The sequence below is a fragment of the Bombus vancouverensis genome, chromosome 15 (assembly GCF_051014615.1).
Source record: "Bombus vancouverensis nearcticus chromosome 15, iyBomVanc1_principal, whole genome shotgun sequence".
NCBI lineage: Eukaryota > Metazoa > Arthropoda > Insecta > Hymenoptera > Apidae > Bombus > Bombus vancouverensis.
The window spans coordinates 11,286,155-11,302,503 of record NC_134925.1 but is presented as its reverse complement, the minus strand read 5'-3'; the positions used below and the strand labels follow the sequence as shown (position 1 = coordinate 11,302,503).

Below are 16,349 nucleotides of genomic sequence, written 5' to 3'. Positions count from 1 at the left end.
AAATACCTAATGTTCCGCAACATCCACGCTCTTTACTCGGTCATTTATCGAGAGAAGACAATACGTTCGTGCTCTTGAACGTGAAACGAATGGTAAACGATATTTATATTATGCGCTACAGGCGGAAACAATTCGCGGGATATAGGCTTTCAGTTCGTTATAACCGCGAACGTATCAGTATTCCGAGTTACTCGAACGTGAGGCACGCCGGTAGGTGAGTTTCCCATCGCGGCTCTTCTGGCGTTCGAATACTAATGCCCGTCTCCGTGTACTCGATTGTATTCCTCGTGACACGCGGAAATAGCTTCCTCTGTATTCGTTTATGTGCTACTCTCTACTTGGAACGAGTAACTATTTCTTCGCGTCACGTTCTTTTGAATAGGCGCCGATAAAGATTTCGGCGATGGATTGTATTTGAAGTTCCTTCTTTAAAAACTCGTGGTCTGTCACGCCGGGGACAAAAGCAAACGATGAATAGTCACGCAGGTTTTTGCGGTACTTCTTCTAAAAGCAGTTAATCACCGATGGTTAGTATATTTGTATATGCGAAGACTCGTACAAGAGTTAACAGGAAATGAGATATGGAACCCCAATTCTATTTCGTTCGGTATTAGATTGATGATATAATTTGTCTCGAGATTAAGATATTATATGTTTGAACAAAAAAAGTTATATTAGTAAATAATCTTCAACGTGAATTATTAATTATATGTATAGGAAGATGTTTGTACTTTTTGTTATTTCGGTGCTTTAAAAAAACATTGAATTTACTAACTCTCTCGATTGTTCATGCAGTCTCAAATATTTTGCTACAATCCACAGAGTTTACTTCTCAGAGCCACTGAATACAAAAATCTCAATTTCTTCAGAATATCTGATTATTCAAAGACCCTTAACTCAAGTTTCGTTCATTCTTCGTTCCGCAAAGTACATGTTTCTCGAATTGTTCATAATTTATAATTCTTGTAAAATTTTCATTTATAACCGCGGCTATGATAAAGCCGAATTATTGAACGAAATTATTCCGGTAGAGCTTGGCGAGGTAAAACAGGAAGAAGTGGATGGAAATCGCCGATAACTATGTACGATGTTTCCTGGAATGAATATAGAAATCCGGTAGAACGAACAACGTGGATACGGAAGGGTATAAATTTTGAAGCAGTAAGCACACGAGAGGACGACGCGTTTCCTGCGCGAAACCGCAATAAGAGATTTCACTCTGTAGACGCAATAACATCGTGGGGGCAATAGGTTGTGCAGGGGTCCTGAATAACTTTCAGAGGAAGCAGGTGCAAGGGGAAAAGGAGGAAAAGAAGGTCGTAAGATACGGGTAACGGTACCTAGAGTAGGCACGAATATCCGCTTGCAAGCTGTCGCGTCTCTTGCTGCGTCATCGCATTGTCATCCAACTGTGACGAATTTTTCATTAGGCATCATTTCGTAACGATCATCACGGATATAAAGTGAACAGTTTTATCCGTGATGCTCCTTCATTCTTCTCTTGATTTCTAATTTTTGAACGGTACCTTTTACTACCTACTATCTTTAGGGCCTGACTACCGAGAGCCCGTTAGTCTTTAATTAAGGAAGGGATCTATGAGTAACGCGGCGTCAGCAAACGCAGTTCACTGAAATTATAGCCCATTATCAGAATTGGTAGCCGTAGTTCAGTATGTTCTAGAGTTTAATTGGCTTACGAAAGAAATGGCTAGCAGATAAGAGACAACGTGCGAAGAATCGTGTGAATCGTTGGGCGGTGTAATGGGTGTAGGATTATGTACAGGTATTCCAACTATCCGCGTGAGCCACTGTAACTTGATAGTATCCGTAACTCGTTTTTCACGTTCACAGTCTAATAACTTACTCTCCTTGTCTAATGGTTGCATGCAAATCCGCGTATGTATGTAAACTTTCGGTCAATAGAATATAGTCAGATCAGATATTACGCATGTTGCAGCTTTCTTACAATGTGCCGTAAGTGTCTATTTAATCTACGAGTCTCATCGCATTTTATTATATATATATATAATTTATAATGACAGTTTAGTATTAATGCCAGAGGTATTTATGCTTTCTAGATATTTAAATAGATCAAGCTTAAATTCGTTTGGAAAATTTTATCATTTTACGCTTTATTCCTTATGATCTGTTTTATTATCGTAACTTTCTGGCTCGAGTGTCGAGACGTGAAACGTATTTGCAGTGTAATTTTCTCTTGACGCTTAAACTTTGATCGTAAATATGCACATTAGATGCTAATCCCCGTTTTGTCTTCATTATTCACTCAGGCAAGCTTAATAATAATCGTTCGTACATTATGCGAGAAAGTAGCATACTTTCAGTCGGACGTTACAGCGTTGCGTGATTATTAATTATTTGAACCATTGGATAGCCTTTGAACCGGAAGTTCGACTACCTCGACCCGATCTGTACATGTCCATTTATCAATAGCTTACAAATAACCCATGAACGTGTTGGTTCTATATGGGTTACCGTTAGGTCGTATCGAACAATACTTCCCATATGGGCTTATTCGCGCTATTATTCTCTCGCTTAAGCTATGCTAAATCTATTTATTATTGTACCGCGGATTATTATATTTTTATCAATATAACTAAAGAAATGGAACTTGGATAGGAATTTGTTTTATCCACTAAGTATTATAATGAATACTTTAGATTGAATATTTTATATATTTTTGCATATTACATACTTAACGCCGTCACGTTTCCCACGAAGAGATAAAAATCCGCACTCTAGTTACTAACTGTGTATACCTACATGTATTTGCTCAAGCTATAACGAATCTTTACCTCAAGCTATTGTAAATCTACTTGTATGTACAGGGATTAGCAATATTTCTCACCATATAGATCAGCATACGTAGCAACCTCCACACCCCTGGCATCCTGGAGGTCCCAGCCTCTCACGATGAGATACGCTTTTCTGAAAAGACGAACGTTTTGTCGTTAGAGCATGCCTTAATTTATTGTAATCGTATGCAAGCGAGCTGACTCTAAAAGGAATTTGCAGCCGGATCTATTTTAATTTATCCGACCACCATGGTCTAGCGAGCAAATTAACTGAACACCGTCCGTCAGGTCGCGGTTCGAATCCCAAGGAGGTCTCGGCGTAAAATTGATTTGCCGAGAGAAATCATGGTTATGGGGTTTCGAGCGTACGCGTGCTCAATCCGTTCGGTAGAATTAGGATCCGCGACGTTTACGATCAGTTTCAGATAAAGAAGATTGATCGATTTGGTTATATTGTCTTTCGATAGCCATTTCAATCTGATTTTTTTACCATCATTGAATATAAAATCTACTATAATTGATAGTAAAATGTCCGTCTAACGAATTTTAACACGAGTTGTATTTTTCTTTTTCATTTTGGACGCTTTTCTCACGTATTTCACGTATCGCGTATTTTACACACCAGAGCGACGTTATCGTTCACAAATCTATTGCCACGTCCAATGTAGACATTAAAAGAAGCATAGAAGTCAAAGTATGAACGAGACAAATGACTTTGGCGTAACGAGTTTCGTGTATTTTCGTGCTAACACAAAATGCACTGGCACTTCTATTCTTCATCGATGTTATCCCACACGATAATTGTCGTTCAACTGATATATCGGTTTATCGCGCGAGATCCATTGCGAGGATAATACAAGGTTGAACGTTGTCTCTTTCTCGAATGAAAAAAGCGACGCTTAAAAGCATGGAGGAAGTTACAACTGGTAGTTTGTTTTGTAGTTCGTGCCTGACCTATTTAGAAACGACGCTTTGTTGGCTCGAATGTAGCTGAAACGAAGTCGCTAATGAATCGATAAGCGATACGTTACCGGTTCGGCCAGTTCCTCGTTCCTTTGATCGCGTCTCTAATACCGTGCCTTTGCGTACAGCAAATCCTACCTACGATCAATCAGAGTAGTCAGTATTTTGCTCCGTAATATATTTCGCTCCACGATCCGTATCACGTTCGGGTGAAGCTAAACGAACGAGAGGAAATGATAATTAGAGGGAAGACCGATCATCTGCTTCGTTTTATTTGCTATGTCATTCGGATGGCTAGCAATAAACAAGTAAAAGAAGCGTATAATTCAACCTTCGGTATCTGGTGCCGATTCGTGTTAGACGAGCGAATTGATCGATTTGAGATTTCAATTTCATGCGTGGGAAAATGAAACGCGCAGGTTAAAGCGATATGGGTATCCCGGATTAAAAGGAAAATAAAACGTTCGCGAGATAAAAATAAAATTAACGATCGCGTATCCAGACTGAAACCTGTTCTCCGCAACCATTCATAAAACTCGACGACTGTGGTCCATTTTCGCGGTAAGCCATTTATGAGTAGCTTAAGCCGATGGATTTTCAACGTTACAATCGGCGGTACACATCAATCATTGACTGTATAATGGACCAAACGTCGATGATTCAGCGATTAGCTTTACGATTGTCACGAGAGTCGATAATAAATTTTTAGCGGTCGTTGCGTCACGATTTTGCTCGAAGCAAATCTCAACGGCAAATCGAGTCGAAGCTGATCAGCGGCTTGCCGAGTCTACTGTTTTTTGCCAAATTAAATGCATCGCTTCACCGAGATTTCAATTGACAGCGACCGCCTTACAACCTCGTTCTCTTAATAACCAAATGATCGCGGCGTTACGGCCGTTCCAAGCGATTTATTTTGTTTTCCTTGCAGCCTCAGCTTTCAACGGTCTTTGACCGTTTTCTATTCCTCGACTATCCAATAACGAGCGGTTCGACGCTTTTTTATAGTCTTAAATGTTGTCTCATCGAAGTAGATTAGTAACTGGTAATTTTCAAAGAACTTAATCCTCACAAGAGTACTGTTTTTATCGAACTCTACGAGTCGACCTAACTTTACCTTCTGGAAATACGATCCGAACAGACTGTCTATGGATTCGACTTTCTCGATCCTTTACGCTCCTTTTTTCTTATTACATTTCGATACAATTCATTAGTTACATACACCATACACAAGGTTTCTGTTTTATTTTTTCGTTTCCGACGTTACGTAGATCTAATTTCAATACTCATTTGTTAAACGTTTGCGAAGGGGACAAAAATAAATGGACACTTAATGGAGGTAGGTATTAATGAAGTTTCGTCGAATATGGCTTATTTATACAAAAATGTAAGTATTAATTTCGAGTTTTCTACGAGGACATGTAATAAATAAAACTGAAGTATATAAACTAGTATCGGTTCGATCAAAATTCATTGATACTTCTACTACTTGTCCACTTATTATTCTCGTCGACTGTATTTACATAATCATCGATGTACACGTCGCGACGTCACGTTGCCAATTGTTAGGCCTGCATCGTAATACACGGAACAAAAGGAAGAAACCAGCTGGCGTATATCGGCGAACAGCTGAGTACGACGCTGCTATGCGGACGACGTTAATTAAAATTGAGTTTACTACTGTGTTGTACGCGTAAGTGGCACGTCACAGATTACGAATAATATAGTTGAACGTCAGCAGCGTTCGTGAGTCGACGTGTGTGGTAGGCAGCGTGTCGACTGGATACTAAGAATGCCGTATCGCTAAGCATGTTTTAATTAACGCAGTGGCAACGCTTACAAACAGAAATGGATCTCATCGCGATCGATTCGAATCTGCATCGGCGCATACCGAACAATTGCCACTGCTAATGCGTTAACAGAGTCACAGTTAATGATTCGTGGCTATTATCGAATAGCTATCGTTTCGTGTTTATTCTCCCGGAACGATCGGCGAAAGCAAACTCGATGAGCGCAAGAATGCCGTAAAATCATGCGAATAGCATTCGAATTAAAGTACAGATACAAAATTCGTTATGCTCCGTTTTGCCGAATTCCTTTTTAACGTATCGTTTCGTTATTCTTTGGCCTCGAGAAGCTTACTACGTACAATACGTATTTTTGTAGTTCGTGAGAAACGGTACGCCTTTACCGATTAACGTCTATATGAAATAATAATCCGAAATGCTTTACCATGCAGGAGAATGGAGATATGAATGAGATTGTAAACACAATTCGAAGAAAATGTTCTTTACCTCATAAATTTTAATGCGGTTGTTTCTGCGAACAGGAAATGTTAATTGACTAATTATAACGAAGACATAAAAGCAGCCTGACCTATATACATACGTATCTTCTTTACCTTAGATTTTTAGCGTTAGTCGGCCGAGAATCGGCCACGGAACTGATTGACATGTACCAATATCCTTTAATTGGCACGCCTATGAACTATGCAATGCACATAAAAGATTACCACGCGACTATCTTCGCCATCACGACGGTCGTTTCTATCGTTGATGTCGTAATCATTATCGCCAGCACGGTTATTTATATTGTAACTGATATTCTTGTGTTTGTCGCGTGTTATAGTTCGCAACAAGGTTCTCTCGTGCTTCTGCATGGAAAATCAAGCGTACCATCAATTATTTGCCGTTTAAACCGATCGAGATACCGATCGTTTTCTGATTGTTCCCGGATACGCAGGGTCATCTCGCTGAAATTCCCATAGCATGCAGGAATTATTGCTCGCGAACCTGTGAAAGATTACATATACCGAACGTAGAATGCACGAAACGTATCTTCCGAGTATCAAATACACGTCTATTTATGTGCACGAAGTTTTTAACGAGGATCGCTTGAAAGGTAGGCGAGCTAGACATTCTTGCAATGTCTCAAAGTTGGAATGCTTCGAACGATCGGTTACGTTACGGGCTTGTTCGTATCGCCGCGGCGCCGTAACGGTGTCCCCAACTTACTACTTCTGCGATTCGCCAGATAGATCCCACGTTAATAATTCCCCGTGGCATCCTTTCATGAGATCCCGAGTACGTCCTTTCCCAGGCGATTCTCTGTTTCATCGACTCGAGCATCCGCGAATAAAACCGGACGCGAGCTACGAGCACGCGTGCCACGGCATGATGATTTGTCTTCGCGAATAAATCGCAGTACAAATCTCTTGATCGCATTAGTTACGCGAGATCAGCTCTTTCGCTGTTGTACAGCTTGATTTTCCGTTGTGTTAAAATGTCGCAAAATTACCCTTTTATTACTGGCTGAATATTGAAACACGATACCAAAGAATATACTTCGTTTCATGTAATACCTACGTTTATTTTATAGAGTGTATAAATTATTTAAATATATTTCGCGGTTTTCGTGTTATTTACTGGTTTATTATTCCTTGGTTCTTAGAATTTGAATTTAACTCAAGCTAAAATTGACGTTGATTAAATGTATAAACGATTGCTGTTGGAGATAATTTTTACTCGGAAGATATTCGTAATTTTTAATTACAATGACCGAATAAAGGAGGTCTTCAATTTAATTATTCGCTAGTAATAACAGTTCACGGTGCTGTAATTATGACGCACTTTTATATTAATTTGTTCATGGATATCGTAAATCTTTCAGCAATTAAACATTTTTTAAATGATACGTATAATTTATCACATTCCACAGAGTAAGTAATACAAAACTTCCCAGTACTAAACAGTACTTAGTATGTTACCAATGATTTTACTTAAATCCTCGGAGAATGTTCACGAGAAATAGTAGATAGTGTAAAACAATGTAGAATATTTAATTCTCCAAGTGTCGGATATTAACAAATAGATATTAAAAATAGAAATAATAATGCAAAGTTTAGATTCGAAATTATATATCCAGTCTCGTGCAGTTCGAGGCATCTCCTCACACTGACGCGATAATTTCTTAGTGTTTCGTGCAAACTATCCTAAACTAAACTGTTCGTAGTACGTGGGAGAGACGTATTATTTCATCACGGAAAGATACATAGATTTCCCATAAGCGACGTACGAGTAGTGGAGCCAGGGCTAAGGTCATTAATTCTTATATCGCTTCGTAATTTGTAAGTGTCACCAAAGCCAACGGTAACTTATTCCAAAACTATCAGGGAGTTGAATCGAGTAAAAACCGAAACAGATACGCGTCTCTTGATCATCAGGCACTAACGACGCGAGACAAACTCGTTCCTTGGCAAAAAGTTTCTTAGATTCGATCATAAGCAACGATTAATTATAATCGCGTACAAATGTAAATATCGTTTCTTAAACGATGCGTCTACCGCGCAAGTGGCAATTACCGTGATGAGAAATGATAGAATTATTCGAAAAAGTCTGTCTTAATGGACGTTTAAATCAAGCGACTTTTAAATGTGTTTCTTGAATCTCGGCGCTCTTGAATAAACGGTACCATTAAAATGGTTCAGTGAAAACTACATTTACACTGTGGCAAACGTACAGCAGATACTTACGTGAGATAATTATAACATGGATCTGAATATTTCAAATTTGTCGTCATTTAGATATCCATGTGGCTTAAATACACCTTGCTTAGAAGATTTAAAACGTCGTTTGAAAAGAAGAATATTTAACGATAGTGTGTAAGTTCACGTGCTTATGTTGGTAGTTACATGTGTACCATGTATCTGGCATTATTTTCATATGATACAATTTCAAATTTGATACTTTACCTACTGTGGATTACATAATATATTGTTTGAGCAACTTTAACAATGATTACAAAATCTGCAAATGTATATTCCATTAAATACGTAAGAATATACTGTAAATATCTATCATTTTTCTTAACAAATAGCGAAGACGCACTAACTATTTTTCTATTCTTAAGATATAATAAATTATTCATGTAACGAATCGTAAACGTTATTCACGTTAATTATTCTAAGTAACTGTACTGTAATACCATTAATTATCACGATACGTATTATATCACGATATATATCATTTTTATATATATTAAGAACTATACATTTACTGTACGTAATTACCAAGGAATACCTTTTACATCGCAAAACCCTTAAATAGTAAAACAACATTATTGCAAAGGAAAATCTATCGAATAATAAGATTCTAATAATCTAATAAATTACCTTATAAGATACGATTATAACAAGTGCAAAAGTACGGATCGTTATAAAATGGATCTTTGAATTTTAACGATTAAATACTATAAATAGCGTGGTATAACGGCGATACAACGTATTTACCATTAACGATTCCGATCAAACAGTTGGTAATAAGATGTAGTTAAAAATATGATAGATAGACGGTTAATCCCTTCCGGCGGATAGATAAAACGATCTAAAATAATGCTCTGACCGGCGTGACCTTTAGAATACGTGTCCAGCCGCAACTGTTGCCTCGATGCCGGTGTTGAAGAATTTATTGCTCGGTAAATCGAAGAGGATACAAAGAGAAAAGGAGACGAGATCGCAACACGAGCGTAGTATGGAATGGAAGAGATTCGTACGAGCACTAACTGGACGAGTAATCGACTTTACGATCCATTCACCGTGCGGTCGAGATCGGTTATGTTAACATTAACGGTTAATGTGACCCAGTGATGGTTGTTGCGGCACAGAGGACAGCCGGCACAACGATGAGCAATTATCGCATGTGTTATGTTCATCTTGCGTACCGATCGTCTCGAACGAAGGCTGCGTGGTAGCCGCGTATTACGTGAGCTACACGCGCCCTGTGCATTCGACCATGTGAATGCACTCGCGGTGTACGCTTATGTAAATGTAGACGTACACACGGTCAGATAAGAGCATCGTGAATGGAAAGCCCGGCAATACGCGTGTCCGAACCAGACGAGTTTCCATCCTATAGAAGACGAAGGTAATTAACGCGCGGACATCGTGTTACGAAGTCACAGCTATCGTGAACCCGTTACCGCCGTTTCAGTCAGGTGTTCTCAAGGAGATCGCGCGTCCTTCTTCTATTAATAGGTGAAAATCAATTTGATCTGTCAAGAGAGAGAGATCGTCGACATATGGACAAGGAAGTAGGTCCTTCATTGTGGCGAACTGAGAATTTACGATTACGACCAGTTGTATCATAGCGATGTAGCCTACATCTGTTACATAAAGAATAGAAAGCTTTTGCACATCCGGGATGCGTTAATTTGATAAAGCATAAGAAGACGATCGTAGAGACTTATGCGGACGGTTACGCTACCCGAAAGTGTACCGATATTCGCGCACAATTTTCCACGGTGCTGTGTTAATTCGCTCGTCCTCTTCTTCATCAATGACGAAGGAAGTATTATAAAGAAGAGAGTTAAAGGAAGCCGAAAGGCGCTCGTTGATCTGTCGAGATTCAGGATAGCACGGTCCAACGAATTCTAAGAGCAGCTTGGCGTGTCGGGGCAGCAATCGTTTACCGCAAAACCGACAGCTGTCGCAAATCATCATTATCTTCGTTCAGCCTGGCTACAGAAACCAGGAGCAAGGAAGAAACTAGGTTAACGCTGTGACGCGCCACGCTGCTCCGTTTCCGCGCGAGGTCTGCCTGCATTAATCCGTTTCTGTATGGGCAGCGGTACGGATTTTTTTTATATCTGCCGTCGTGATTCGGTTAGAAATTAATGAGAGAATCTCCTTGTAGACTGGCATCTGGTAACGAGCGTGAATCATATACGCGTAACGCGTAGATGGACAAGCGTGTAAAGGACCGGCGCACCGCGCGCCGTTGGAAATAGTTTCAGTGTGCCGGTTGCGAGCGCGGATAGCGTGTCAAATGAACGTAATACCGTGGTAGATAATGGATAATGGCACGAATCTACACCAATACCGGTTTTCATGTAGCAGAGCATGCACGCGTCCGCTCGAATCGTCCGCTGTAAATGATACGCGGCCGCGGTGTACGCGCACGCACGCGCACCGCATAACCCCGCTCCGATTACGTTTTCCACTAGTATTTGCGACGCTTGATGCGTAAAGTATTATAGGCTGCGCAACCATCTAGCCACTATTGCCAGCGCCAGAATGCGATAACGTTCGCGATATATATATGGGCTCCATGGGCCGTGGAAATCGACCGATGATCGATATCACCGTTTTCACCGTGCGCGACCGACATGCTGCGCGAAAATCCGAAAGCTGTGAAATCTGTGAGAGCCGTCACCTACGGTTTAGCCGATGCTTTAATGCTGTCAGGAGAGCACTACCGCGGACAATCCGATTAGGGGTAATTATGCATCTAGATCGGACATTATTACAATTACAAACTTGAAAACGTCGGACATTAAAATTAATACTTCTGTGGGTTATTCTAACGATGGAACGGTGTTGTTAGACCTCGTGCAAATTGCTTCTAATTTTCGGAATTTTCGACTGCTTAGAGATATACGGACAGAAACAAAGATTAATCGAACGGCGACAGTAACTTGTTTGGCTATTAACAAAGACAAGTTCGAAAAGAGCTTCGAAATGTTGGAGCTCGACTATCCTGAACTGAAAAATATTGAATAGTCGCTAAAATGAAAAAAAGACACGTTTTCATTTACCCCGTTGATATAGCAAGATACTTGAAATGGGTCACCATAACTAAAGAATGTATCTGATGAAATCCCAAGGCATCGGAAATAAAGAGCGATATAAAAATGGTAGGAAACGTGGAAGATGATAATTTCGTATTCGCAATTCGCTGAAAAGTGCAATGATAGTTTGGAGATTGCGCCACAAGTTTCTTGTATTCGAGCGTAACAGCACGCGAGAGGGACAAGCTTGCAAACTCAAGCGACAGACATTAGTATTCGTAATAAAGCAGTGTGTTGCTGCACGCCGAAATTCATGAAACACGAGTCACAAGTATCGCTTGGCCCGTGACACTGTTCGCGGTACACAACCGGTCGTTATTTCTTGCCATGTGTAGCCGTGACGACAAATAGACAAAGTTGCGGTATGCTAATATTAATTCCTCGAGAAATTACATTGGCAAACGAATGCAAAGTTATGTCGGGCGTGATCTCAATGCCACCGCCGTGCCGCGTCGCCGCTCCGCGGCCAGGAGGTTGAATGCCCCCGTACAACGTACGGATTAGTGCTTGGTACCAGCGTAATCGTATGCCTGGTGAATATTTCATGAAGCGCGGAAAAAAGAGATGACACCTGTTCGAAAACCGTTAGCGTACTCCTTTTGCCCGCCAACGACGGGACGGCGATGGCAAACGGACGTTCGGCGACTTATTTCGATGCAAATTTTAAAAAGAATGCGCGTCGCGGGTAAGTTTCAGGAAGCAGTTACGCGTGCACCGTGTCTTCGGGTACCCTTAATAAAACCGTAACGTCTGACGAATGGCACGAGAACCTCCGACTAATCGTTTCGTGTAAATTATTAGACAACCCGCAGTCGTCTAACGCGCGTTGCTCGATCGAGTAAGGTAATTTCAAATTTTATCTAAAAATAAGCAGACGAAGACGCTAATGAATTTAATGATATACCGAGAATGGAAGTGATTTAGAAACCACATGTTTCTTCGGTTATTATGGCCATTCTTTTTACGTGACTTTTATTACGGGTTTTACACAACTTATTCGAGTCCGGTTACTTTCGCGAGTACTGCTACGAATTATTAAATGGCCCAAGAATTTCCTGGGATTTTTTCCCATGCGCGCCGCTTTGACATTTGGTAACCAAATGATTCATTACGTTTGATTGCTTTTATGCCTCGAACGATCAGAGAAACTTGTCATAGGTCAATTAGTATGAAAAATTTGTCATCGACCATCGTCATTATAGATGCGAAAGAAACTGTTGGAAAATGTCTACTGCTAACATTGATATTCATGCGTGTTTGGCATTATAAGTTCAAGCTTGGAACGAAGACCCTTGGAACGATCCAGGAGATTTATGCGATATTTCAAAGTGATTGTGAGTACGTGATCGTACTCGTCGTGCTCGGGAAAAGTAGTTCAAAGTATTCAAAACGAGGGTTGAGAAACTCGAGCATGAGAAAAAGTACGTTTCGGTATCGGTGATGGCGATAGATACCGATAAAGATCCAAAATGCTAGTTTCAAGGTTTCGCGTTACCGAAGAAAAAATCTAGGTCTATTCTACAAAATCGGAAAAGGTGTACAAAGTTGAAAACTAGCTGCCCTATTAACTTAATGGGTGACGAAGACCAAGATCAAGACGACGCGAGACTGCAACAGAAATTCTGTTGCACAAAAGTATTTCTGGATACAGGACCTTGAATCGTCTGTGTATCTTTTTACAAGAAAAGATAAAAAATGGTGGAATACATATATAACACACTTATATCATATTGGGAAAAGATCGTTAAATTTGTCGATGATTCTTTAATTTAATCGACCAAAAAGACTGGCATATTACTAAAATACTTTAATGCATCTAGTAAATCCTCAGCAGTCGATAATACTTCACACTTCGAGCTGTTAAAAATGAAAAATATCAAACGCTTCGATACAGGACACCGATTCCTGTTTTAAGATGAAGTCGTGAACGTTTTATAGCCGATCGTTCGTCTGAAATTTTTATGTCGATTCCATTCAATATACTCTTTCGATTAAATCGATTAGTTAAATAACTAATCAGTGACAAATTTACGGCTTACGACAAAAATACATTGCGGACATTATCAAACGATAATATACTTTGGTATATAATTTCCTTTTACAATCGAATAAACTGTGAAAACAAATTCTGTCTTTACGGTTCTGAATGGAAGAAGAGAAAATATAAACTTCGAAATCTTCGAAGAATGCTCGTTGCAATTAGGTCCACGATGACATAAAATCGATCGACTCGGAGCATCTTCGAAACGAATGTTCGGCCAGCGTCGAAATGTAGGCAGATGTATAAAGTTCTTTTGCTTATGCGTGTGAGTATATTTGAAGTCGGCCTGTGTATCGAACGAACCTGAATCGGCCTCCCTAGTCGACCTTCTTCCCAGAATCGCATAATAGCTCGGTAGCTGCATCTATATGCAACGCGTTGATACAACTCAAACTCGTCAAGAGTGCAAAGAATTCGGCTATTCGCGAAACGTGGCACGAATGACACGCTTCGTTAACGCGAAAAGCAACGTTGTGCGACTTGGATTTTTCTTAAGACCGATTGCCCCGATTGCGGGAGGATTCCGGAGACGCGCTACATCTTACATCACGTGTTTCCGCGCGAGGAAATCTGCAATTCTGTTTCGTTCTCCGAATCATCTTAGACGCAATCGTGGATTTTTTAATCTTTTTATCGGCAACGAGTTTCTTAAGTTTGAGAAAATATAAAAGAACCGTTATCGATATGCATGATTTCTGATTTTGAGTGGATGTCAAAGTATTTTTTGTAACGCTAAAGATGTTTTTGTTCGTTAATAAGAGTGAAACTGTGACACAAAGAAGATAAGGATCGTAGCAAAGTTAAGCTTCCTAGGATTTGCGAGCGTGTACGTGAACGTCATCCGTTTTTCACCGTCTCTCGCACGTGGGAATCTCGACTTTGCGACCAGATAATCTTTATCGCGTGTCGAGACATCGTTGAACTAAAAGGTTCGCGCGATTCTGTCAGCTTACTTCTTCCAGCTTAACGAAAATTTAGATCGTTGGCGTTTCTCATCGATTTTCTGATATTTCGTCGTCGCATTTCTCCGGTTAGAAGGTTGACAGTGTCCTTAACATGGACTAAAGACGCACTAACCGAGTATTCGTTGGACCGCTAACCGGAATGCGCGAGCGCTAACTCTTGAGCGTCTCGAAGCTCCGCGAAGCGGTTGGGTGCTCGACTCCGACGATGAATAAGAGAAAGAGAGGCCGACGTAGAAGAAGGAGAGACACGGATAGCGAGAGAAAAAGAGAGAAGAGAGTGGAACAGAGGCCCGCGGGAATGGAGCCTCCGTGCTCGCGATTGAAGAAGATGGCAAATGAGCGAGACAAAGAGGATACCAGGGAGTAAGAGAGAGAAAAAGAGAGAGAGAGAGAGAGAGAGAAAGAGACGGTCTCGAAGTACGTGGAGATTCGAGGCACATTGCGCCCAGACCAGCGGCACGAAAATTTGGTGAGGCCTCCTTGCCTGCGGACCGACCACATTCCCTCCCCACCCGATTTCCTCGTACGAGAACCTTATCCGCCTGGCTGTTTCGCCGTGGTCCACTCTATCCGCGTGCGCGTTTATATCGACAGCCGGATCATCGGCCCGGTTTGCATTAACTGTCGCAACCGCGCAGTCCCGCTTGAATGGGAAACCCGTTAAACGAAAACGAACGGCCCATGAAGGAATTCTTTTCCAGAGTTACGAGACCTACCATCTCGAGGATCGTTTCCGTTGACGTTTCGTCTAGTTCACGCAATCTATTTCGACAGATTCATTGGGAACAGCAACAGGATAATTTTGAATAACTTTGTAATTAATAGGAATTTTCGTGAGATCGTTAGTGGGAAAGGGACAAGTTTGACTTTATTTCTGCCGTTTAAGACTCCGAGAGCGAATCGAAGGATCAGAGAGTTTTGTTTCGAATCGACGATTGTTCGATCGTGCTACGAGGAAGATTAATATTTCTCGTGAATAAGTTTACACGAATAAGGCTCACCTAGCGATCGCGGAGTGCGTGCGGAGTCGCCACGTGTTAGCTGCAGCTTAGCGGCTCCTCGTGCCGCATCCCGGCAGCCGCGTTATCGCCTTATCAAGCCCGCCTTCTGCCCTTGTCGCGTGTTAAGCTTGGCCGTGCGTGTTCTGTGGCACTGGCCCCTCCTCTTGTTACGTTCGCACACTAATCGTTAGATCCTGCGTTTGAACCACCCAACGATCGACGGAGCACCGTTTATCATCGACACCGGTCGCCGTTCGTATTTTCGGTAATTATTCTCCGTGTAAAATTATTCTCGATACGATGAAACGAGATCCGTCACTCAACACAATTCACCGGTACCGCGACTTTTCTGCGTGGCGTTTACATCGATTCAATCGCGACGATCGCGCGACGACAACAGATGATCGCTCTCGAGTGGCATACCGCGAATTGGGGCAAACGATCCGATCGGTAACTGTGATTATTCGCGCGGCTCGTTCGGCGGTCGTTCAATGAAGAGTAACACAAAGAGTCCATGAAATATCGTATTTCTCACGGCAAAGAGTCTGTGAACCGATAGTTCTGTTCCGTACGATGGTTTTGCGCTAGGGAAAAGATCGCGCGCGATACAGAGACACGACGAGAGAGAACGAAAATCAAACTCCCGTTCGATCGTAGCCGATGCTGCGACTGAGCATCGATAACGGCAGTGTGGTACCGGTAACGGCAACGGCAGCAGCAGCAACGACAAGTAGTGTATCCGCCAAAAGATCCGCGACGTACGTTCGTCAATTTGTCCTCTCCTCCGCTACTACTACCTCCACCTTTCCTCTCTTACTCTTTCTCGCTCTTTTTCTTTCCCCCCCTTTTCTATCCTTCTTTTTCACCCTGCTCTCCCTTTCTCTGTTCCTCCACTTACGAGAGAATACGTAACCACACTGGTTTACGGTTCCGTTCGCGACGAAGA

The 16,349-nt window shown here is 41.3% G+C and overlaps 1 protein-coding gene across 1 annotated transcript in view; it reads right to left on the bottom strand.

Moving 5' to 3' along the window:
- Positions 1 to 16,349, bottom strand: part of m (zona pellucida domain-containing protein miniature) — a 26,849-nt gene extending 10,500 nt beyond the window's left edge. The window contains exons 1-2 of the mRNA XM_033341280.2: positions 15,404 to 16,349; positions 2,867 to 2,946 (exon numbers count right to left, since the gene is read on the bottom strand). Of these exons, the coding sequence (XP_033197171.2) occupies positions 2,867 to 2,908 (42 nt within the window). The 5' untranslated portion in view covers positions 2,909 to 2,946; positions 15,404 to 16,349. The remainder of the gene's footprint in view (positions 1 to 2,866; positions 2,947 to 15,403) is intronic.